The 22818-nt window shown below is 42.4% G+C and overlaps 2 protein-coding genes across 7 annotated transcripts in view; both read left to right on the top strand.

The window, feature by feature from the left end:
• The window catches only part of LOC135497577 (cAMP-regulated phosphoprotein 21-like), a 35464-nt gene extending 23620 nt beyond the window's left edge, over nucleotides 1-11844 (top strand). For 2 of the 5 annotated variants that reach the window (XM_064787330.1, XM_064787331.1), the window contains 8 exons: nucleotides 252-484; nucleotides 624-746; nucleotides 920-1045; nucleotides 1324-1535; nucleotides 1659-1838; nucleotides 2204-3285; nucleotides 3534-3658; nucleotides 5718-11844. In XM_064787330.1, the coding sequence (XP_064643400.1) occupies nucleotides 252-484; nucleotides 624-746; nucleotides 920-1045; nucleotides 1324-1535; nucleotides 1659-1838; nucleotides 2204-3285; nucleotides 3534-3658; nucleotides 5718-5995 (2359 nt within the window). In that variant the 3' untranslated portion in view covers nucleotides 5996-11844. Of the gene's footprint in view, nucleotides 1-251; nucleotides 485-623; nucleotides 747-919; nucleotides 1046-1323; nucleotides 1536-1658; nucleotides 1839-2203; nucleotides 3286-3533; nucleotides 3659-5366; nucleotides 5457-5717 lie in introns of all 5 variants that reach the window. The other 3 variants (XR_010448939.1, XM_064787332.1, XM_064787334.1) reach the window with 3 other exon arrangements.
• A 522-nt stretch (nucleotides 11845-12366) lies between these two features.
• Nucleotides 12367-15684, top strand: LOC135498069 (zinc finger protein 830-like). Of its 2 annotated transcripts, none has more exons than XM_064788224.1 (8): nucleotides 12367-12494; nucleotides 12882-12981; nucleotides 13256-13376; nucleotides 13564-13809; nucleotides 13934-14043; nucleotides 14836-14913; nucleotides 15222-15298; nucleotides 15390-15684. In XM_064788224.1, the coding sequence occupies exons 1-8, from the start codon at nucleotides 12367-12369 to the stop codon at nucleotides 15550-15552; spliced, it is 1023 nt and encodes a 340-aa protein (XP_064644294.1). In that variant the 3' UTR covers nucleotides 15553-15684. The 2 variants fall into 2 exon arrangements, with proteins under 2 accessions (XP_064644294.1, XP_064644292.1); XM_064788222.1 differs by having other exon boundaries at nucleotides 13561-13809.
• Nucleotides 15685-22818: the final 7134 nt, after the last annotated feature.

The raw sequence follows: 22818 nt of genomic DNA, 5'->3' as shown, positions 1-22818 counted from the left end.
TGGCAATAAACTCTGCTTGACGAAACTTATAATTTGACCAAACACTTTTCCCCTATGTAGACTGAAAGTCAAATAATCAAAGCTCACAAGTTAAATGAATATTGAAATACATGGATGTAATAAATGTGGCAGTAAAAACTGGGTGTCTTTAAAACTGGTTTACCAACTATCAGTTGTGTGTCATTATGAGAGTGGTATGTACTTGGTCGTTGAACCAGGATGACTCTTAATGTCCCTCCGTCGTCTTTCAGTAGTAGACCGAGTACGAGACATTCTAGTACTCGGAGTAGCAAGGAGGACCTACGCTGGGGCCCGGAAATGCGACCATGGAGCAGCACGGACTCGAGCGGGTACGGCACCGATAGTTCTAGTCGTGGTAACGTGGCGATGACCAAGGCCAGTAGCTTCGGGGGAGTAGGCGGCGTCACTGTACTTAGTCGCGGCGATAGCCGGTCAACGAGTAGTGGAAGGATTTCTAAAACTGGTAAGGCGATTTCTAAACTATGTCTTGTGTGAAAAGTTGGAAGATACGTAACGTCAGATGCCTTGTGAAAGTGATTGTGGATGGTTTGAATGAGCATTTGGTGCCTTCGAATGTGTAACTGTTAGAACTTGTATTTCAGACTCATTAAGTAGTGGTACTTCTAGTAATCTGAGTAGTCCCATGACGCGGCCGCCTCCTATCCCATCATCACCGCCAACAATACCACCAGAAAAACATAACCAGTCAACGTCTACATGTCCAGGTACGTAAAGACTCGGGGTCTGTCTCCTAGCCTTTAACAGAAGTGCTAAAATGAGGGCCAGAATCCAAGGCACCTCAATGTGTGGGTGTTTGCTATCATAGGTTCCACTGTACATATAAGTATTGTAATTCTTGTTTGCTCAAATTTTTCATGCCAAATTTCTTATGTTTCAGATATCTCTAGTAAAACTGTAGGAACCAGCACTAGCCCTGCTGCTGATGCACCTCCACTGCCGTTCAACTTGGATCAAAACCAGTCTGTTGTCTGGGTGGCCTCTAGTGTAGACACTATACCACCAGGTAAGCAGTGCTTTACAGCTTTTTCTGTAGAAACGTATTGGAGGTATAAAATATTCCAGCAGGTTGATTCTATCAAGTTGCAGAATGTTGTCTACAGAATGAAACGATTGTGTCTAAAATGTTAACACTTTTAGGACTTGAGCTGTTTTAAAGAATCTCTAATCGAAAATTTTGCAAAAATTCACCAATTTTTAGCTGTGGCAACATTTCACAGTTTACAGTTCATGAAAATGAGATAAAAGTAGGGTCTACATATTGCGTCATCATTGTCTTTTCAGGGAGCATAATAATAAACCAACACACGGGCCAGCCCTACTTTAACCAAGACGGTACTGTGTACCGCTATCATCCACCATCACAGGCTACTCCACCGCCAACCTCGGCACCACAGCCGCCAGCCAGTCTCCCCGTGGCGCAGCCTAATCCAACCACTGCCTTTCAACCCCTGACATATCCTCAGTCATCACCATCACAGAGACAGTTCTCTATGGTAGGTTCACCTCTTGATTCGTCGTACTATGAACATTGCCACGCGTACGTGCCCTGCGTCATTGTACAGACTATACTACAGCCATGTAGCATATCTTCATCATGACATCATCTTGTCTTTCAGGAGTCTGCTGGCGGCTCAGACCTTGCACCTTCGTTCACCAATCTCACTCTCTCAGCACAATCATCAATTGAAAGCAACCCGGAGTCAAATCAGGTAGCTACCATACAGACATATCCGGCGTCTCCACAGCAGGGGCAGGCGCCTCCTGGTGTTCAATCGCAATATCAATTTAATCCCCAGGTAAGACGACATCCGGCATGTTGATGTTGTGCATGTTGTCAAGCCTTGTTGGCGTATTGTGCTTACCAGAGTTATTTCAAGAGTAGGCCGTCCACAATATTCTCTCCCTCCTGGCCTGGGCAGCTCTCTCAGCTTGCATTCAGGTCATCCCTATCACCTTTGCCATCTGTTCTGTCGATCATCGCCAACTTCGCATCTGTCTGCCCGGATGGCATTTGCCTTGCTGATTCCAGTACCTAATACATTGCAACTCAACCTGTAATCTCTTTAGTGCCGTCATTACAGAAATTATCACTTATTCTAACATCATAATTCGTTATTGATAAAATGTTTTAAAATGAAGAGTATTTCAATACATTTCCCAGGTCTCATACTATCAGAGTGGCCAGGTTCCAGCCTCTGGCCAGCAGCCTCCCCAATATGTCTATCCAGTGAACTACATGCAACAAGGACAAGTCATCCAAGGCTCCACTTCTCAAGAAGTCCCTGGGCAAGTAACCGGGCCACCTGCCTCACAGATGGCTCCTAACGGACAATACCCGAGCCAGTCGTATAACCAGGCGTACCCAAACTACCAAGTCTTACAGCAGGTTCAGCCGAACTCGGAGGGATACCAACCGGGCACTTATTACACGTACCAGGCAGTACCTCAGCCAGAAACATCACAGAGCTTCTCGACGTATACGTATCCTCCAGGGACTGGGAGTCAACCTGGGTACTCTGGTGGGCCACCTGTTTATTACTCGGTACCGCCGACAACAGGGACGCAACATATGACTTACTCCAACGTGACGGCATCGCAGGGTCAATCAAGTCAGGGTCAGTTCCGGCCAAAGACGCCGCCAGGACAGATCCCAGCGTGCAGTAGTGCGACGGTCATGTACACAAGTGGCCAACCAGTGACTCTAAAGCCTGGGCAGCCATCAAGTGTAAACGCAGCGGGAACACCGCAACAATTTGTACCGTATTCACCTTTTGCGCACATGGCATCACAGCAAGCTCAACCAACGCAGAGAGCTCAGTCGCCACAAATTGTGTACAATACAGCGGTGCCAGCGCAAGCAGTCCCTGGCGGATTTCCAATCGTTAGACCAAATATGCAAATGAGTATGCAACAGATTCAATCTCATACGACGCCTCCCCCATCTCAGGGGACATTACCACAGTTTGTACAACAGCCACCAGCCGGTGCTTGTCAGCAACGGCCGAGTTCTTGTGAAATGTACGGTGCCGACTCAATGTCGAAAGATCAGCGTGTTGTGCAAGGACAGGGACATTTGCCTGGTACGGTTACGCCTCCTATGGTTCAGAAGGCGCCATCGCCCCAACAGCTGCCCCCTGGTGTTCAGTTTCGGGCGCAGCTGAATCCCGGCGAGATACGGATGATTCATCAGCCTCTCCCGCACCCCTTCCGGCCGCCAGTTCAGCCACTCTTTGTCAGACCAAGGTGAGCATAGATGTGTGTGTTCGATTTGAACTACTCTAATGTTAGGCAGAGTTGGTCATTGACAATTCCATGGAGAAACACAAAGGAAAACCCAACTATTACACTTTCTGTGGCTGATTTAAACTTTTTTTCCCAAGGACTTTACAAATTGCTTGACTTAAGGGTAGGCAGCTCTGAGTCCACCTCACGAAAAAACACTAGTGTTGTTTGGTAATGTCTTTGTGTTGAAAATTCCAATTGTGTTGCAGATTCGTGCCGCCAATACCGATGGTTGGTAAGCCGCTGCGCAAGGTGAAGAGCCAGGGAAGCAAGGATAGCCAGCATATGCTGTCACCGCAGTCGAGTCAGGATTCCGTAGAGAGTGCGTTATCAGGTGAGGAAGTGGCGCCCCCTGATCTCCACGATGAAACTAATGAGCGATTGCAGGATGATACGGGTCAAACCGAATAAGTGTCCCCTTTTGGAGGGCGTTGCAAATGCACTTGATCATTATTTCATGAAGCGAAATGTTTAATTTGGGAATTATTATGATAATAGCGTGTTTCTGTTTTTGGAACTTGTTTGCTACTATAAGCATATGAATTATAGATGACTGTGGGAAAGCATACTGAGTCGACTTTCAAAATATTCTCAATGTGACATTTAAAAAAATTTGAACCAGATGATGAATTTATATATGTGGAATCTTGAACGCAAGAGGTAATTGCATTTTTCTCGAGAAAATTTCAGTAAACTCTATTTTGACTTGGTCTGAAATTTCTTGGGGATAAGAGATTTAAGTAATCTTGGATTAACTGCTTAGAACAGAAGATGGTGGCACCAATGTGGGACTGATCTCAACAAGTTTTGGAGTGTCCAGTGCCTCACTTCATAGAAATGTCACCAAAGTTGTTGAGCTTGGTAATAAATCTGGTGGCGTATTGAACTGCAGAAAGTATACACAATAAAGACTTGGTGATATCATAGACGTTGAATCATTGTGGTGGGCAGCTGCTAACTTCATTTTGCTGACGATATAAATCACTCGAACATACATACATCCGGCATCTGTTAAATCATGAAGTCCAAGAAATCCTGCATGCACTCCCGACCTTCACTGTCGTAGGATAACCACCTGGCAACAGGGTCACAAACACTAAGACTGCACATCTTGTAAAGCCACTTGGATTATTCAAATCGGTCCAATGAGACCCGAATGGAATTTGTTGGAATAATTCGTACACAAGGAGCACTTCTTTGGTAAATAAAAAACACTTTAACGTTTCTAATAATTTATAGCTTTTGATTAAATTTTAACTCTCTGCTACTTTGCCTATTCAAAGGGGATTGTCACTTAGCAAGTTGGTTTGCATAAAATTTGTGTGGGTTTAAATAAACAAATGCAACGACTCCAGTCTATTCAGACGTTTCGTATAATTGATACTTTTTCAGTGAATGACTTTACAAATTTGGTCAACCAGGTTAAATACTATTGCGAACAGAGAATGTAGTTTACGCTACGTCTTAACAAAAGTCAGCTGCAATATCCCAACGTGTTAAGGTTTGTTGTTGTTTATCTGTGATTTTACATAAAATTTGTAAAATTTGACTTGGTAAAACGTATGTAAACCAACTTGCTTGGTTACCATTCCCTTTGACATTTTGCCTTTGCCTAAATCTTTTGACGATAAGTTGCCTTTTGTTGATAGAAACAAAAAGATATTCAATTCAATTCAGTTATATAAACTCAATGTGTCCACCACTCCTGTAAGCCAATCAGGTGGTCTTGGCGTTATGCCTGCAGTTTGAGGAGCGAGTAGAAAAGAAGTTGATTTCTTGCATTGTATAGGTATGATTGGTATGTTGCAAAGTAACTGATTACGACAAGCGTCTCAACGGGCGAAGGGGGGGGGGTGCTGGATGCATTGAAATTTAGTCTTCCCTTAAAGGACTATCATCACCTCCATATTCTCAAATTCAAAAATCTGTACAATTTCAATAAATTCTTATTCTGCATTAATAATATTTCTAGAAATTCGCCTCCACCAAGTAACATTTTCTTGTCGTGAATTTTATGTTTTCGCTTGATTTATATTTTTCAGATATGTCTCTCTGCTGACAAAAATTCATGTTTAGTCCTTTAAGGGGGATACCTATGTTGAGGGTTCCCCTTTATGTCCCATTACCCCAAGGTACGATATTTTGTTGACGTTGGTTGTGGGCATGTTACTGTTGTAATGTCACTGAAATCCCTTTCTTTGTCTTTCGACCGTTCATAAGGGAATTTCAATGTTGTGAGATGAATATGCCCCTGCCTTCTCAGACGAAGCCACCATTTGAATATCAGCGAGGTTGTGGGGAACCAGTTATCAGTCTTGATGGTTTGCTGTAGTGAAATGACTCCTCGTACCAATAAAATAGATTTTACAGTATTACTTCATATCTCCTTACAGGCAATAATGTACTAGAAGTGTATGATCTTCCACCGCACACGAAATGCCACGAACTTGAGCAGCTTCTCGATGATCTGATCACACAGGGTGCCAAAATACAGTATCTGACAGAACCTCACATCAAGAACAAACCACACCTACTGGTGTCCGAGTGCACAGTCCTGGCTGAATGCCCGTCGCCAGCTGCTGCTCAAAATATATTGGCCAATCATAAGAACCCTCGCTATAAGCTGCGTCACCGCCATTTTGTCCTTCCAACTCCAAGCGTGGCGAGTTAATGATTATTATTTTTGTAGGTCTTGTATTTATAAAAAAATATGTGACGTTTTCGGTTGGTGTCCAATTCTGGCCACTGGTGGTGATGAATGTATGAAACCAATCTTGACCTTGTGATACAAACTCATGTGGAGCATTCGAGCGCAGACTTTACCGACTCTGTCAACAACCCATGTTGGTGAGGCCTCGAGTCTCGGTGTCAAATACGAGGTATGACTGAGCGGGGCTGTGGAAAGGTTCAATACGATACTAAGTACCCAGTGTGTCTTGCCATGCCTGTGATTCTAATCAAAACATTCGCCACCTTGGTACAGAAGTGGACACCATGCCGTGAACAGGAATATTAATGATTTTGTACTGTTGTTGAATACATTGTATAATGGTGAATACTAGTTCTACTACTAATAATGCATTCTTGTGGGTGTGGGGATTGTAGTCGTTTTTGTACCTTGGGGATTTGAAACATTTTGGAGAAATTTCACAAAATAGAATTTGAGTTTTCTTCAAAATGTAAAAATGGAATGATGTCAATGAAATGTTATTAGCATTGAGGTTTTCCTCTTCAATTGTGGGAGATTTGCTGGCAATACATGTACATGAATGTCACAAACCCTATTGTTGGGCGGGGTGGTATTCCTGTGTATTTGACCCTATCGTTCATATACTTGGGCCCAGTTCCTGGCCTGTGCCACTTGAAATATAAAAGGGAGATCTTTCATGAAACTTAGTCAGCAGGCGAGTCCATTCTTAACTGGTTCAGTTAGCTCAGACTTCCTGAAAGTTTGTAGAAGTTTTTGGGTTGTTGATGGGAAGAAACGTTTCTTGGGCAGCGGGAAACATGATCTGAACACAGAGTGTGGCTGATGTAGAAAACCATTTCTAAGGCGACATTCGGCTAGTATTCATAACTTTTGATAAGTCAAAATGAGTAAACTGAATATTTAGACGTGAGTAAATTTATTTGCTCGAATAGTTGCCCTGATTTCGCCAGATCTGATTAAGTTGCCTGGTACGCTGTACTTCACCGGATAAGTTTGACCTTAACTTCTGAATAAATGTGTATAAACTTTCTGTATAAATAGCAGGGGAGTATCTCTCTGCTTCGCTGGAAACGTGGAGATTTGTTTATAGTATGTTTTCGTTGTTTATCTTTTCTGTTTTGTTGTTTGTATATTCATACATAGATTGTTTATAATGATATGGAAATTATGTAAGATATTGGAGGACACTAGCTAGGTAACTATGGCAATGGCCACTTTACTTGTTCTGCGCAGAGCACTTATAGAAGAAAGCTTGAAGCCACAGAATAAAAAAGTGAACTAGTCTAAAGATAGTCTTGGGCTATTGACTGATTAGACTCAATGCTTCAGGAGAGAAAATCCACTACTGGTACCATTCATTCATAAACTATTGTGTGGGTTGGAAAATATTTCGGGAAATATCAATGGTACTGATCATCTTAAAACTTTTGCTTCACAATTTTTTTCGAAAATATTTTGTCACAGTTCTGCGAGATGACACTGGCCACAGTCCCCAATGTTGACGTTGGGGTTGAATCAGCTAAAGGCATAGTCCTCAATGCTGCATGATGTCGTGATCTTTCATTCAAGTAAATTTCTACACTTTTTACTGACCTTGACCTTGACCTCGACCTTGACCTTTCTGTGCTCTATGAGTGACTTCTCGGTGTAAAAAGATCTGAATTTTAAATTATCAGTTATCATAACGATTATATTGTAGGGTAGCAAAAATTCTAAATTATTGTGTGGAGGCCGACTCTGGATCACATGCATCACTCCCTGAGGCGTATCCTGTAGAAACAAGTAAAATGCAAGTGTAACTCGTATATTTTGTCACAATAATTAATATTGCTGCTTTTTCAATATGGAGTTCTAGAAACTGCCGCCCTCTAGTGTCCAGTGGTAGAATTAGACATGTGGCGTACTCTATTGAATGCATCTATACTAACTTATTCGTATGCAATGATTGAAACGTCCATCAGGAGTGTTGATGACTCAAAAGATGGCAGCACTAGTTCCATTCGGGCAAATTCAAGACTTGAGACTGTCGCCGTCAAAATTAGGCCGCTGACTTCATTCTGTTTGTTTGTACTTGCATTGAAATGGTAGAGTTTAATCGCAAAGTGAAATATGCTCCAAATCCAACATTCTGGAAGTAATCATACCATGGCAATGTCCATATAATCAGAGTGTGAGCTTGCCTTAGTGGTTACAAGTGCTATGCCTCTACAGCACGATGGCTTCTGATGAGCGTTACGCTATGATATTTTTTTATACTTGCATTTACCAGTTGTTTTGTCTGGTCACATTTTGGCAAACTATCGCAGGAAGGTTTAAAGTATGTTTTGTAAGGTATTCACTTCATTCATTTCATCTCAATGTTAGAGTAGGCCGCTGTTATAAAGCAGAGTAACTTGATTATTCGCTGGGGAGTTCACTGGTGTTGTTGTGTCCAGTCTCGTAACAACATAGTCGTGTCAAGTTTATGACCCTCATGCCAAACAGGGTCGACAGAGGGGTGAACCAAGTTGTTTTTACACTGCCAGGAGTATATACTCCCTTATGATCTGTTGATGGTTGAGACAACATCTATGATCTTGTATAACGGGCAATCTTGACGAGTGGCTTCTGAGGAGTTGGTTGTGATCTCCTGCCTTTACTTCATTATGTCTGTAAGCATCGCCTCATTGCAAGGAACTCCTACTCTTGGCATAAGTATTGACATAAACTGAAATGTACAAGTAGCAATCGAGGCAAGTCTGGATATGGATGTTACTCTCTATGCACTTAGTTCGTCTGCTTTTAATGAGAATTAGCTAAGCCCAATTTTAATATGGTCAATCATTCTGACACTGACACATCTGACTGTCTCTGGAGAAACCCTTATCAAAAATGTTTCAAAGGTGCTTTAATGAGAACTACAATGAAGCCAGTATCACTAGATATGTCTTAAGCCACCTTCCCCATCTTGTTAGGGAAAAAAACACTTTTGCAATGTATTGGGATCTTACTGTGTTTTAAGGCCTTAAAGTACTTATGTCAGAGATTTAAGCACGGTTGTGGCGTCTCTTGAGAGGATGTAAAACGGTAATCCCGTAATAGACCTTAGGTGAAGTAGATTTTTCATTAACAAAAGTACTGATGAATTCATCGGGAGCCAGGGTAATTTCTTGGTGGGTGTTCCTGTGCCAGGTTTTTTCGTCCCTTCGAACTTAATATCTGTGATGTGTTTTTCAACCAAACAAGAGTGAAACAGTAGGTTAGGCTGAAAACGCACAAGTGGGGTACCATGGTGTACCCCATGCCTGTCTTCAGGGCATTTGTCTATAGAGTAAACTTGAATGCATTTATTAATGGCAGTTCTTGGGTAAGACTTGGCCAGGCATCTGTATGTGTGATCTGCAAGTGGAACGACATGTATCGTCTTCTTGGCAATCTTAGATGGACGCTCCTGTTCTGGTCATGAATACCATAACACTGATCCTTGGTGCAGCTTCTGGATGACCAGAACTCCTCCCTCGGGGCTGCTTGTCCTGGGTCAAGTGTCGGGATGCAGTCGACAGTCATTGGCTCGGTGTCGAGAGGAAATCACATGTATTAACAAGCCGTGCCTCGTGAACTATTAAGCTGTCGTGGCCCTACCATTGCAGATCTGGTCCTGCCATCACAATGTTCCCTTGGCTCCTTTTCACGTCCGTACAGATGCAAAATCATAGCAATAATGTCACTTGTTGTTGTATCACAGTGTCTGTTGTTGGCTTCGTGTGCGGAGCAACGCCATTTTATCATACCGGCAAATTTTATCACGAGAACTGTGCAGCAGAGGGTTTTTAGCATATAAAGATCATCGGAAAATTTCATAGTGAACTTAACTACATTTGAAGTTGGAGTTAGTCAATTTCCCTGTTGTGCACTGCAAATGCTGTAAACTGCCAAATTTACGCACTAATTAATTTTTTGGCGACTTGCAAAAAATTCAGAATATTTTTTTTTTAAAGATTTTTTTATTTTGGCAGATTATGAAATTTCTGAAAAATTTTTTTTTCAAGATTTTTATTTTGGCAGATTATTTGGGGGTTTTTTTTCCCTATCAAATGAAATACCTGCGAAAATTTGATGGATTGCGGTAACCAAGTTTGCATGCAGGACAGGAGCACCTTGATACTGTCATTGTATTAGAGTGTGTCACATACTCTGGGGTTGTACACATTATGCAAGTTCAGAGCCGAAAATTTTCAGTTGCCACCCAACAAATTTGGCATTCCTCAGGCTGAAATCTTAACTATTGTCACAACTCTTTCTCCCTAAAACAGAATCTTCAAATTTGTACATATTCAAAACCAACATTTTGTTCCGTTCGTCAAAGTCGTAACGTTTTACCGGTGAAATACGTCTTGTTTGGTGTCTGTTTTTTACGCAAAAACAGCCGGAATGAAATTTAGGGAAAAATAAATAAAAACCCGATAGATGGACTCATGCATTTTGGTTTCCTTGGTCGCTTCCGTTTTCAATGTAATGTATAATGAATGATCTGTTTCAACCTCATCGTTCAGTAATAAACCTGTGTATAATGAATGATCAAGTGGCTCAGACGTCAACCTGGGCACCAGGTGACACGTAGATGTTGTCAATCTGGTGACCAGGTGCACATTTAGACAATCGCAATTTATAAAGTACGGCTTTCATCGTGTATGAATTGAAATTCTGTAACATAAATGTCGCGGTGCGGTTTTACTGTGGATAAAAACCTCGCCCTGGTTCAATGGGCAACTTTTTACATTCACTTCTTCTACCTTTTAGAGATTTTATGTGATTTTAGAGAAATATTAGTTCGGGGATTTGAAATGCAGAATGATTTGAATTGCCCTCTGTTGCTGCACTCAATGGTTATTCTGGTTTAATCTGACTTGGACCGAAGTTGAGGTGGTATCAACAGAGACCAGGTCCAGGTGGAGTTGTCTTTTCTTGCTGAATAGTTGTCATGGTTGTAGACCTGTGTTAAACATGTTTCATTTGTGGGAATTTTGGGCTGTGGTGGAAATAACAGGAACGTCTATCAGGAGTATTTATAACTTAACTGGCAATATTGTCTCTTTGTGATGCAAGACTTCATTGGCCTATTGCTCCAGCTATCACTGATGGGACATGACTGCTCCTGATGGGCTTGACAGTAGCTCGATTGAACAATATTTAAAGGGGGGATATGTTAGGTGGTGAATTCAGTTTGTGATATGAAATAGTCAGGTCCAAAGTAACGGAAAATTCATGGTAGTCGGCCCTCTGTACTCAATTATTGATGATATTACGTAAAAAACCTAACCGAAATAGTGACAAATTTTCAAATTTGTTTTCGTAGTTCTGTTGCTTTGAATCTTTCCATAAAGTTCATTTTATATACACACCTCAGTGGTCTGCTTGCCATGTTAATTCCAGTGTTAATATCCTCCTGTGTAGTCTCATTTTGTGCTGCCATCTTTTGCCAAATAATTGCATTACAATCGTGATTTTTAGTTTGGTTCCCGCCCTACCTAAAGAGTAAGCGTCTGTCCAGAAGCAGTTATGGTCACTTTTTTGATGCATCTGATTTGCCATTCAGAGTCTAAATAGCGACAAGACATGATACTTGACCACTCCACCTGCTGGTAGGTGTGGAAACCAAACTAAGCGATTCTAAGGGGAAGTTTTAAGTAATGAATTTGCGATTTTATGTCGGCCATGACATAAGGGTCTTGTTTTTTTCCACCTGTCATCTGAAGTGAAATTATTGGCCAGATCTATAGACGCCTCGGCTTCAACACGTCAATAAAGAGTGAATGTTCTTAAGAAATCAATCTTGTTATTTTGTCTTTCAATTCAATTCTCCAAGTGTGGTCGCACATATTCGCTCCCGGGAGGGATTTGAAAACATGGAGTTGAGAGCTGAGCGTCAACACCTGTATGTCTCATTCCTCGGACGAAGCAATATGGTGTTGTGTCTTGCTCAAGAAGGTGGAGATGAAATAACACTCTGGACACACTGCACCAGCTGCCTGCACTGGCATCAGCCTTGTCCTTCCGCTAACAGGACTGTTGGCTCCTCCCTGGCAGAAGACAGTGTCACCAGGCTCATGAACACAGTCAGAACCAACCATTTTGGCAAGCTCACGACAGAGCCAAGGCAGTGAGGCTGCGAATGCAAAGAAGTACAACCAACTAAGTTATCTGAAGACCAGTCACAGGGCCCCAGTTGGCAGGTGCTGCCATCTGAGCTAAGAAAGTAGAACTATCCACAAAAAAAGTCCCAGGGAGCGATTTTGAGCGAAACGACTGGGGCGAAAAGGTCAGGGAGCGAAACGACTGGATACCAGTCCAAGATGGCTGCGCCCACGAAAAACAAAAAACCGGTGAAATCGGTGACAAAAGATGATTTACGTCGTCTTATGAAAGAAACACGCACCAGTTCTGCAACTGCAGTAAAGCGTGTTGATCATCCCTACGCCAGGTATCTTTTTCAACTGGTTTTACTCGACCTTTAACGAAAAAAATGGGTCAGAAATATAAAGCTAAATTCGCCTGCACATTCGCTGTACATTTTGCAGTGCATTCAAATAGGCCTTTCAAAAGTCATACTTCTCGAAAGTGTCCCCCTATTGTTAGATTTAGGTAGACGGAGATAGACTGTCAGAGCAGAGAATACACGGAAAGAGCAACTTGAACATTCACTGCCTGTCATTTCCTAAAAAGTCCTCCATCTGCTCCACCTTGACAAGACTCCTTGACCTTTTCGGTATTGTTTTAGCACAAATATCGGTATGAGTTGATGGCAGAAATTGAACAGTCGAAGGCTATTCTTTCATTCATGAACTCATTTTCATTACTGTCATCTCAGGTATAACTCCCTTAGTCAGCTGTCATGTAGCCTCTGCGGCTCCCAGATCAAGACAGACAAACTCTGGACTCCACATGTCATGGGACGTACACACAAAGAGGTAATTACCAAAATGGAAATGATTTTTAATATAATTAGGCTATTCCATAGTCCTATGCAGACAACCTTGGTGGTTGGCACTGATTTCAATCTTTATTCGTCTATATTTGATTTTGATTGACAGCAACACATTACCAGCTTCATAAAGCTAGCCAGATGTGCATCAACCTGTCCACTGAAAGAGTAAAAATACTTTTGGAAATGGGCCACAAAATAAGTGTCTTTCCAAGCTTTTAATCCTTCATTATCCATATTTGGTCTATTTTGTCTTCCAGAATGTAGCAGCTCTGAAGCAAAAGACCGAAGCTGCTGAGGTCCCAGGACCACGACCTCCAGACAGAGGGAAGAGAAAGGCTTCAGAGCTTGATGATGAGCAGTTACTGAAGAAAATAAAAGGTAAGCGAGATTATAGGTTGATATGAAGAAATGGCAAAGATCCAACCCTTGCTGAGTCATTTACAGCATGAAGTAATCTTCAGATAGTCACTTGAGTATTACATCAGCGTCCTCATAAAAGCTCTGTTCTTCAACCCTTCACTTGACTCGGATTAAAGTTGACCAAATCCTGTTATTCTTTTAGCAGAAAAATCTGAAAATGGCAATCAAGCACAGCCTAAATCGATCCTGAAAAATGCCCCCAAGTCCATCCTGAAGAATGCCACCCCACAGCCAGCTGTTGTGAAGTCTGCTCTCGCACTTGGCAACTACGCATCTTCTGAAGATGAGAGTGAAAATGAAGAAGAGGCTCAGCCGCCTACAGTTCTTCATGTACCTGAGCCAGTGGCATCATCATCGTCGGTTGAAGATTTAGGGACAGGACTGCCAACAGGTAAATTCAGCTATGCTTGGTACAAAGACCTCAAGTGGATTCAGTGGCTCTTGCATCTAAACTCCTCACATAAACATGCTCGATTGCAAGATGTGCAGTGAACCAGAGGCTTTACATTTTTCAGATTTCTTTGATGCTGGCCCATCAAAGTCAGCTGAGCCTGTGGACCCGATCGCCAGCATGGCTGAAAAGCTGCCCGAAGGATTCTTCGATGATCCTAAGCTAGATGCTAAAGTAAGTACGTGGACAACTTGAACACATTGTGTGCTAGCAGCTATACTGTTGAGGCATTGGGAGTTTTTGTTATATCAAAATGGCTGATGAGTAAACTTTCTGTAATGTTGATTTTAACACCTTCAGCGCCGAACCACGTAGATCTACGTGGCCCAAATCCCCCTCTCTGAGCTGGTTATCGGAGTCTCATGGACTTCATGGAAGAACTACGCCATCGCCATCTTTAGGGCAAGATACAAACTGAAAGGACCTTTTCTTGTCTCGGAGGTCTTTACAGTTCCTACCGTGCCCTGAAGATGGCGATGGCGTAGTTCAGAACTTTAAATTACAAATTACAAATTACAAATTACAAATTACAAATTACAAATCGTTTATTGAATCCGTATAAAAATTTACATTTTACATAAGATGAAAGTACAATAAACATAAATGCAGTGCATAAAGAATGTAAGAAGAAAGAGAGCACTAAGTAATTAAAGTAAAAAGTCATTTAAATGACTTCATGAAAGAACTACGCCATCGCCATCTTCAGGGCAAGGTAGGAACTGGAAGGACCTCTTCTTGTCTTTTCAGTTTCTACCTTGCCCTGAAGATGGCGATGGCGTAGTTCTTTCATGAAGTCCATGAGACTCCGATAACCAGCTCAAAGGGTAGGGGGGATTTGGGCCACCTAGATCTACGTGGTTCGGCGCTGAAGGTGTTAAAAGAAAGATTTTTACTCTGCCAGCTGGTTATCAATTCCGATATTTTAACTGTGCCAGCTGGTTATTGATTCTTTGTGACATTTTTTAGGTGCGGAAGGTCGAGTATAAGGACAAGATGGATGAAGAATGGGCATTATTCCAGAAATCAATGAAGACAGAAAATACGGTAAGATATCGTTTCATTTCCCTTGGATGAGAATAACTTTTGTGGTGTGGTGTGGCCAATCTGGGACCTGTAGCGGGCCCATGTTCTCCGTATTCTTTTTCGACGTTCAGAGTTTTTGAGATGCAAGCTCCACCCTGGAGAAACATTTCCCCAGACTGCCGATAATCTTATCTTAATCTTGGGTATTCAAGGCAGGCCTTCCGACTTACTGCGCACCATGCCCTGGATAGTGCTGTTTGAGCCCTGGGGGACTGTGGCTGCATTTATGGCAAAAAAACTCAAATATGCTTCGTATTTACATTTTTCAGGTTTCGGAGGCGATTATGGAGGAAGATGATGAACAGAAGACGGTCGAACGAAACATCGATGAGATTGACGAACAACTGTAAGTCTGATGCTGAAACCTTTAAAGTGAATTTATCTCAGCATTCTGTTTGTGACTTTGTCCTCAAATACCAGTTCCATGTCTTTTTCAGACATCGTTGGACCCAGGTGTACGATCTTGCTAAGAAGAAAGAGGAACTGATGTCAATGCCACCAGAAACTGTTCGGAAGGACGAGGAGGAAGATGCTAGTGATATAGAGGACCAAGAGTTTGAGGAGTTCTTAGACTGGCGGTCGAAGGAGGCATGGAAATGAAAGCGCCTTCAGGTCCAGAATTGAAATAAACATGGGGCCGTCAGATATGGTTACATCGACTTGATGTACTCAAAACCTGTCATGTATTTCTTTTGAAACTGCCGTAGTTTGTAAAGTATACAATACAATAATAAATTTGTATATATTATGTATGTCATCTGTTTTTAATTTCCATTCCTGAATTGGCATTGCTTCAATCACTGCTTGGTTTCCATGACCTAGAATGTGGAGAGGTTATGAACAGCCTTGGTTCGTCTGCTGCTGCACTTAAAACGGTTGTGACCATGAATTCACAGAGACAAAGCATGTTGTTACATTGTCTTTTTTGCCACAAGAAGACGCAATCCATATAAAATCTTGTTTTGAACCATGCATTCAAAGTACTGGAGCATGTTGATCATAATGTTGAAAAGAATCCAGGACAAGATTGTCTTCGGCTGTGACATTGTCTTCTTCACAAAATGACAATCCTCATTAACGTACAGTCGGAATGAAATCGCTCCAGACAGTCTTTTGAAGGTAATGTCACTGGACACAGATGAGTAGTATCGAGGACCCATTCGGACTCGCTTTGTTCAATGGCCTTCAACAAACGAGACAGTCCATTTAGTAAGGAGTGATAGTAAATGAATTTGCTCACGAATCAGTCCTATACCAAAATTATTTTCAGGGATATTTGGCTAGAGTGACAGGGGGAATTCGATCATGATTGTACGGTAGACTCGTGAACCTCAGACGACAACAACTGTGGTCTTCAATCCCTGTCACCCTGGTCACTGCTGGCATGCGAATCACACATTTGGGATGTTGTCATGTTCACTGTAAACGGGTGGTGGGCCTCGTGTTGCTGGCAGAATTCTCGGATGAGGTGCTATGTCATTAAGGTTCACCTGAGACACAAACTCCGCCGCAGGGCCTGACGCCCTATAGGCCCACATTGGTTCTCCAGCAGGATATGGGACGAAGACGGAGTCCTCTGGCATCTGTAACATTCCACAGCAAACCACCCTGCAGCAGATACCAGACTGAATGATGGCCACGATGAACTCCACTAAGCCTATAATCGCCCCAATCGCGTCCACTGCAATCCGTCCGTTGATGAGACTTGGATTGTCCTCGTACTCAGCGTATTGTAAATATGACGCGTCCATCATCCACATGATGACGTAAACGGTCGTGAAGATGCTGGCAAGAACGCTACTGATGATAGACATCACCATGCAGGTGACGATAGTGCAAGTGCTCTCTGTCCTTGTACTGATCCAGGCCAGTGAACCTGCTATCCCCATTATTGGCCCCGCCCAAAATCCCGTACCTATCCTGTAAGCGTCTCTGTCACCGCATTCCAAGATGACTGCGATAGCTGCAGAAATCACTGCGAGGACACCGCAGCATATTTGGATGATGCCGCATTTTAGCTGGCAGGTTTTTGCGAAGTTTCTGCGTCCATGGGAAAGGTGTCTCCCCGGCTGTCCGCCCAGATGTCCTCGCTGCTGTTGGTCAGGGACTCTGTAGATGCGCGGGGGCTGCCGAGTCAATTGGTCGACTTGCGGATGACTGTCTGGCTGAAACAAGAGTATGGGCATTTGACTGTCATGTGTGTGACGAATTGCATGTTGTGTGAACTTATACTAATGGTGGCGACATCGCGTCTTCTCTATCACGGGTGGTGCATCCGATATAATTACTTAAAAACCTGTCAGAAGCCAATAGGTTCCTTACTGACCTGATCGTATCCTGCGTTCAGTTCCATTTCCAAATAACAGACGACAATGAATGAACTCAAACAATTACTACTGGTTATAATTTATAAATCAAAATTGTTTGCTTGTTTTATGTCTGATAAAATACATGTATGCATAGCGGTCTTCAAACACAAGTTCATAACTTGTGAGTTATATAATGCATTAGATAGCTTTATTTGTATCATGGTGTCTGTTGATCGAGTTCAATCCAAGTTCGTCCGAGGTCGGACACAGTCTTCCATTTCGTGCACAAGGAAATCAAAGTCTGTGCTTGACAGCTCCACCGTTTGTCAAAACTGTAGGAGGTGCGACAGTCACAACCGAATCGACTCATGCTTGCCCAAACTGTAGGAAAGATGAGACAGAGTAACCAGACCGATTCGGGCCTGGCAGCTCCGTTGCCAAAACTGTGAGAGAGATGAGACACTCACAACCAGACCGATTCGAGCCTGGCAGCTCCGTTGCCAAAACTGCGAGAGAGATGAGACACAGCCAGACCGGATCGGGCCTGGCAGCTCCCCGTGTTGACCAAATGATGGTCAGAGAGATGAGACCCTCGTTCTCCTTAACTCAATGAATGCTGCTCCCTCAATCATCACGGAACAAACAAAGATCTCACTTAAAGTACCCATTCTGTATTTTTGGGAAAATAAGCTATTGATTGGCGTGATCTGATGATGCTATTATGAATCACATCGTGCCTCGGTGAGTGCGGATACTAATGGGATTTGTTTGGTCTGATATGTAAATAGTGTAATAGCCGGATGAGGAGTTCGCAGAATGAGACGTCATTGATGTCACCAGAATGACGGATCACACGAGCGAGAAATTAAACAAAACGGCAACGGATGTCACAATGATGGCTTATTATAAACCGCGAGATGCGGAATGCGAAATCGCGAGATGCCAACCTCGGTGAGAGTACCATGCGCCACAGGATGTACATTACAAATGTGGAACCTGAAAAGGCGAACATTCATGATACCGAGGCTATAGTAGGGAGCTGTCCTTGTTTTGATTGGCCCATTGAAATAGACTCCGCTGTGCGATGTGTGGAATTTGACCCATTTTATAGCCTAGTTTCGATGGTCAGACTATTCCACGCTATATTTAGGGATGACCAGACGTTCACCAAGTGCATGCCCTGTGTTATTGGTCAACCATGTGTATGGTGACGTGTGCCGCCAGGTGTAACGGGAAAAATAATCTTGATACATGCAGCATCCTGAACCTCGTGGTATTATACTCACAGTATATCTTGATAAGTTGCAAAAACCTTTGTGGTCAAATATGAACATGCAGTTGCATGTAGCCTTTGTATTGTCTTCGGCCCTACTATCATTGAATGGAGAAGTGGACAGCAGCATCAGAAACGGTGATTGTCATTGTCCAGGAAAGTAGAAAATCTTGTGGCAGAAAATAATGATTACTCATCTCGCGATTTCTCATCTCGCGGTTTATAATAAGCCTGGCAAGATTGGATTACTCATTTTTCTCAACAAGTTTTACCCAGGAGACAGGAGTGTTTAATGACAACCCATCATGTGACCCGACCGAATCAAGTTTGATATCATGCTATCAAAGTTGGCAATTGTATTCTGTTTCGAATAATTGCAGGTTTCGGAACTGAGCGCCCTACGAACGACGAACTACAAAGTACGAATATATGTCGAGTCATCAAGTCCTCTATCTGCTAATTGATATACACGACACTGAACCATCTTTGGTTGTAGGAGGAATTGGAGAAATGATCTTTTTAAATTGTCAATAAAATGCATTGACATCATCTTTTGGCTTACGGAACCTGCCTAATGCTTTTCCACAGCTCGGCATATGTACATGTACAAGTATGTATGCCAAAGCCAATCCCACATTTTGACAATGCCTGTCATATTGATCAATTGACAGAACAAAAGACTCTCGTGAGCAGTTAACTGCTAGCCGGCCTGGTTTAAGGGGGTGCCCGGATGCTGTGACGTAAGTGTATTGTCTTTGGTCATGATCGGTCGCGGTTGATTTGAACGCCAGTGGGTTGGTGTGGGAGATGTGGGGAACATCGCGGGAACCCTTTCTCCGATTTCAAACGTAAAAATGCCTTCAAATTTTCCGAAACAAATCAAAACGGCTGCAGCAGAAGGTAAGGCACAGTATCTATTCCTGATAAAGGTATGGGTTGGTTTCAAAGGGTTTTTATTGTAGAAATAGCCATACAATCAAGGCTGGAATGAACTGCGCAGTTCGAAATTTCAAGCCAGACATGTGTGAATTATGTACATCACTGTACTTCATGTACATGTTCAACGGCAATTTTAATTGCCATCCCTAATCAAATACCATTTGCTCAAAGAAACTAAAGGCGCAGGTCCAAGTCATGATAGTGAAGATGGAAGTGATCATGTTAAATGTGCGAGATGCCATCACTGCTGTTCTATCCTGTGATGTGGAAATCTCCACTGAATTCATGAAGGTTTGTCTAATTACATGTATATGTAAATTGACGTAGACAGTTAACAGTTTTAAATTCAACAACCATTCATTTGGCGGCCACTATCCCGACTGTGGTGTAGCACCCGACTGTAACTGGCATGAAAAGGGGATACGCTGGTTATGGATGTCAGATCGTGGTTCCCAGACTTTTGCAAACAATTTCACTGGACGTAACCCACGCGGCGACACCAAGGACCGCTGGCTGATCTATTGATATGTTCGCAGTAGGGTGTCAAAGTCGGAGAGAAGAAGAGCCACTCTTCTCTTGTAGGGGGTTCACTTGGAAGTGTTTGCATTTGTTAGCCTATAAACACAAGGTGTTAATTCTTCAGTCTTGAGTTTGGCGGAGAAAACTAATCTTACATAAGTCCCAAAACAATATCATATGTCTTTATGGCAATATTTATTATTGGGACCCAGTACAGTGACGTTCTATCCAAAATTCTTTGAGGCTGTTGGAGAGGCTTCTTGTTTAAACAGTGCCATTCTGCCCCCTCTAAGGCATACATCGGTAACTAATGAATTGACTGCGAAATGAACGCAGTTGAACACAATGTGAATAATTCAGTCTCGGTTTCACCGAAACGAAGGCGACATGTTATTATTTGATAATGTATAATGATCATGATAACTAGGAGACCCTGTGTGGGTGTTTGATCCAACATATGTTGATGTGATTGGAGATGGAAGTTTGGCAATGTGCCTTCAAAGGTATAATAAAGTCAGCATTAGTATGCTACCTGGTGCTATTCTGATGGACCATATTGCCAAGAAAACGTAAGTGACAGGTCTCTTTAGTCTTAATTCCAGTTGCGATTGTCCAAGTGAAAGGTAAGTTTTGCTGAAAATTTACTGAAAGGAAATCTTGATCTTGATATTCCTGAGTTTGACCTTTAACTATATCTGTCTCATGATTTCATGATTTTAAATTCAACAACCATTCATTTGGCGTCCACTATCCCGACTGTGGTGTAGCACCCGACTATAACTGGCATGAAAAGGGGATACGCTGGTTATGGATGTCAGATCGTGGTTCCCTGACCTTTGCAAACAATTTCACTGGACGTAACCCACGCGGCGACACCAAGGACCGCTGGCTGATCTATTGATATGTTCGCAGTAGGGTGTCAAAGTCGGAGAGAAAAAGAGCCACTCTTCTCTTGTAGGGGGTTCACTTGGAAGTGTTTGCATTTGTTAGCCTATAAACACAAGGTGTTAATTCTTCAGTCTAGTTTGACGGAGAAAACTAATCTTACATAAGTCCCAAAACAATATCATATGCCTTTATGGCAATATTTATTATTGGGACCCAGTACAGTGACGTTCTATCCAATATTCTTTGAGGCTGTTGGAGAGGCTTCTTGTTTAAACAGTGCCATTCTGCCCCCTCTAAGGCATTCATTGGTAACTAATGAATTGACTGCGAAATGAACGCAGTTGAACACAATGTGAATAATTCAGTCTCGGTTTCACCGAAACGAAGGCGAGATGTTATTATTTGATAATGTATAATGATCATGATAACTAGGAGACCCTGTGTGGGTGTTTTATCCAACATACTTTGATGTGATTGGAGATGGAAGTTTGCCATACTGCCTTTAAAGGTATGATAAAGACAGCATCAGTATGCTACCTGGTGCTATTCTGATGGACCATATTGCCAGGAAAACTAAAGTGGCAGGTCTCTATAGTCTTAATTCACGTTGCGACTGTCCAAGTGAAAGGCAAGTCTTGCTGAAAATTTATTGGAAGGAAATCTTGATCTTTACATGTGTTCCTGAATTTAATCTTTAACTTGATCTGTCTCATGATTTCAGAGGTGACTGACCCCTCGGCCCATGAGGTGTGAAAGCGAGAATGAGTGCCAGTCTTCAGAACGTCGAGGTGACAGTGCCCAGTTTAAGCAGGAAGGATGCAGAACTTGTGTAACCAAATACGACTCAGATCTACTTGTTGCATATGATCGTATATCCATATTTCACCAACCAGGAAAGGACACGTTTTCCAGTGGTCATTCCATTCTGCTACACTGGGATACGAATCCTACCAAACTGGAGCGCCACCTGTTCACAAATGTAGTACCTTCATAGCTTTTTAATAGAAATATACTCTGGTAAAACCTATTAGTAATTATCAAATATCGACAGATGAAGATACCAGTTCAAGTTGAACATTTGAATTTGTCCTAAACATTTCAAATGCTAGATTGAAAGTTTCACAATCAGTGGTTGTTTGTACATTTCATCATTGGTGTCCGTTCATAATCAAGGACAAAATTTGACACGTCCTTCCTGTGCAGGTCGTTCAAATTGCATTAGCCCGTTGATGATGTCTTTTAACGTGGTGTTAAGTGGATTGGACTCAACTGCATGAGGTAACGCCCAGTAAGAGTCTTGACTTTGTCGTCAACAAGCGGTTCCTGTGAAGACCAATCAGGACCAAGTGTGTTGTCGCACCACTTTCGTTGTCACAATCACATCAACATAATCAGGATGATCAGGTCACAGATCATCGCCGATACTTCAGGGGAGTCGGGGGAAAACTCTCGTGTGAAAGCAGAAAATTTCCCCTGGAAAAAGTGTCCGGGCCTATTGTATTCTGTCGGATTATGTATTGTAATGAAATGTAATGTATGTAATGTAAATATGCATTTATATAGCGCACGTTCCAGGCCGTAATGATCTGCTCACATGCGCTTTACATCATTGACCCATATGCCCGGGTGAAAAGCACAGTCTTCAGTTGTCTCCCCTATGGGTTGGTCTGTGACGTTAAGGGAGAACAATCCTCCTTACTTTGCAATCCAACGTGGTAATCCATGGGTGATTGGTGGCGATCACAGTATTGCGTAACTGGATTAGGCGTTTTCTGGTGTACACAATGTTCTGCATTGTCGGTTCTCCTGAATAAACACCCGAGTGTATGTCTTTTACAACCGTGTACATACACAGGAACCAAAATGGCCACAGTGGCCAATGTGGACAACCCAGAAAGTTCACCATCAGAGTATTCCTTCTATATTTATGCTATAAAT

Source organism: Lineus longissimus, chromosome 13 (genome assembly GCF_910592395.1).
Source record: "Lineus longissimus chromosome 13, tnLinLong1.2, whole genome shotgun sequence".
NCBI classification, from domain to species: Eukaryota; Metazoa; Nemertea; class Pilidiophora; order Heteronemertea; family Lineidae; genus Lineus; species Lineus longissimus.
Note: the sequence above shows the minus strand (reverse complement) of the source record. Positions and strands in the feature narration are given on the sequence as shown.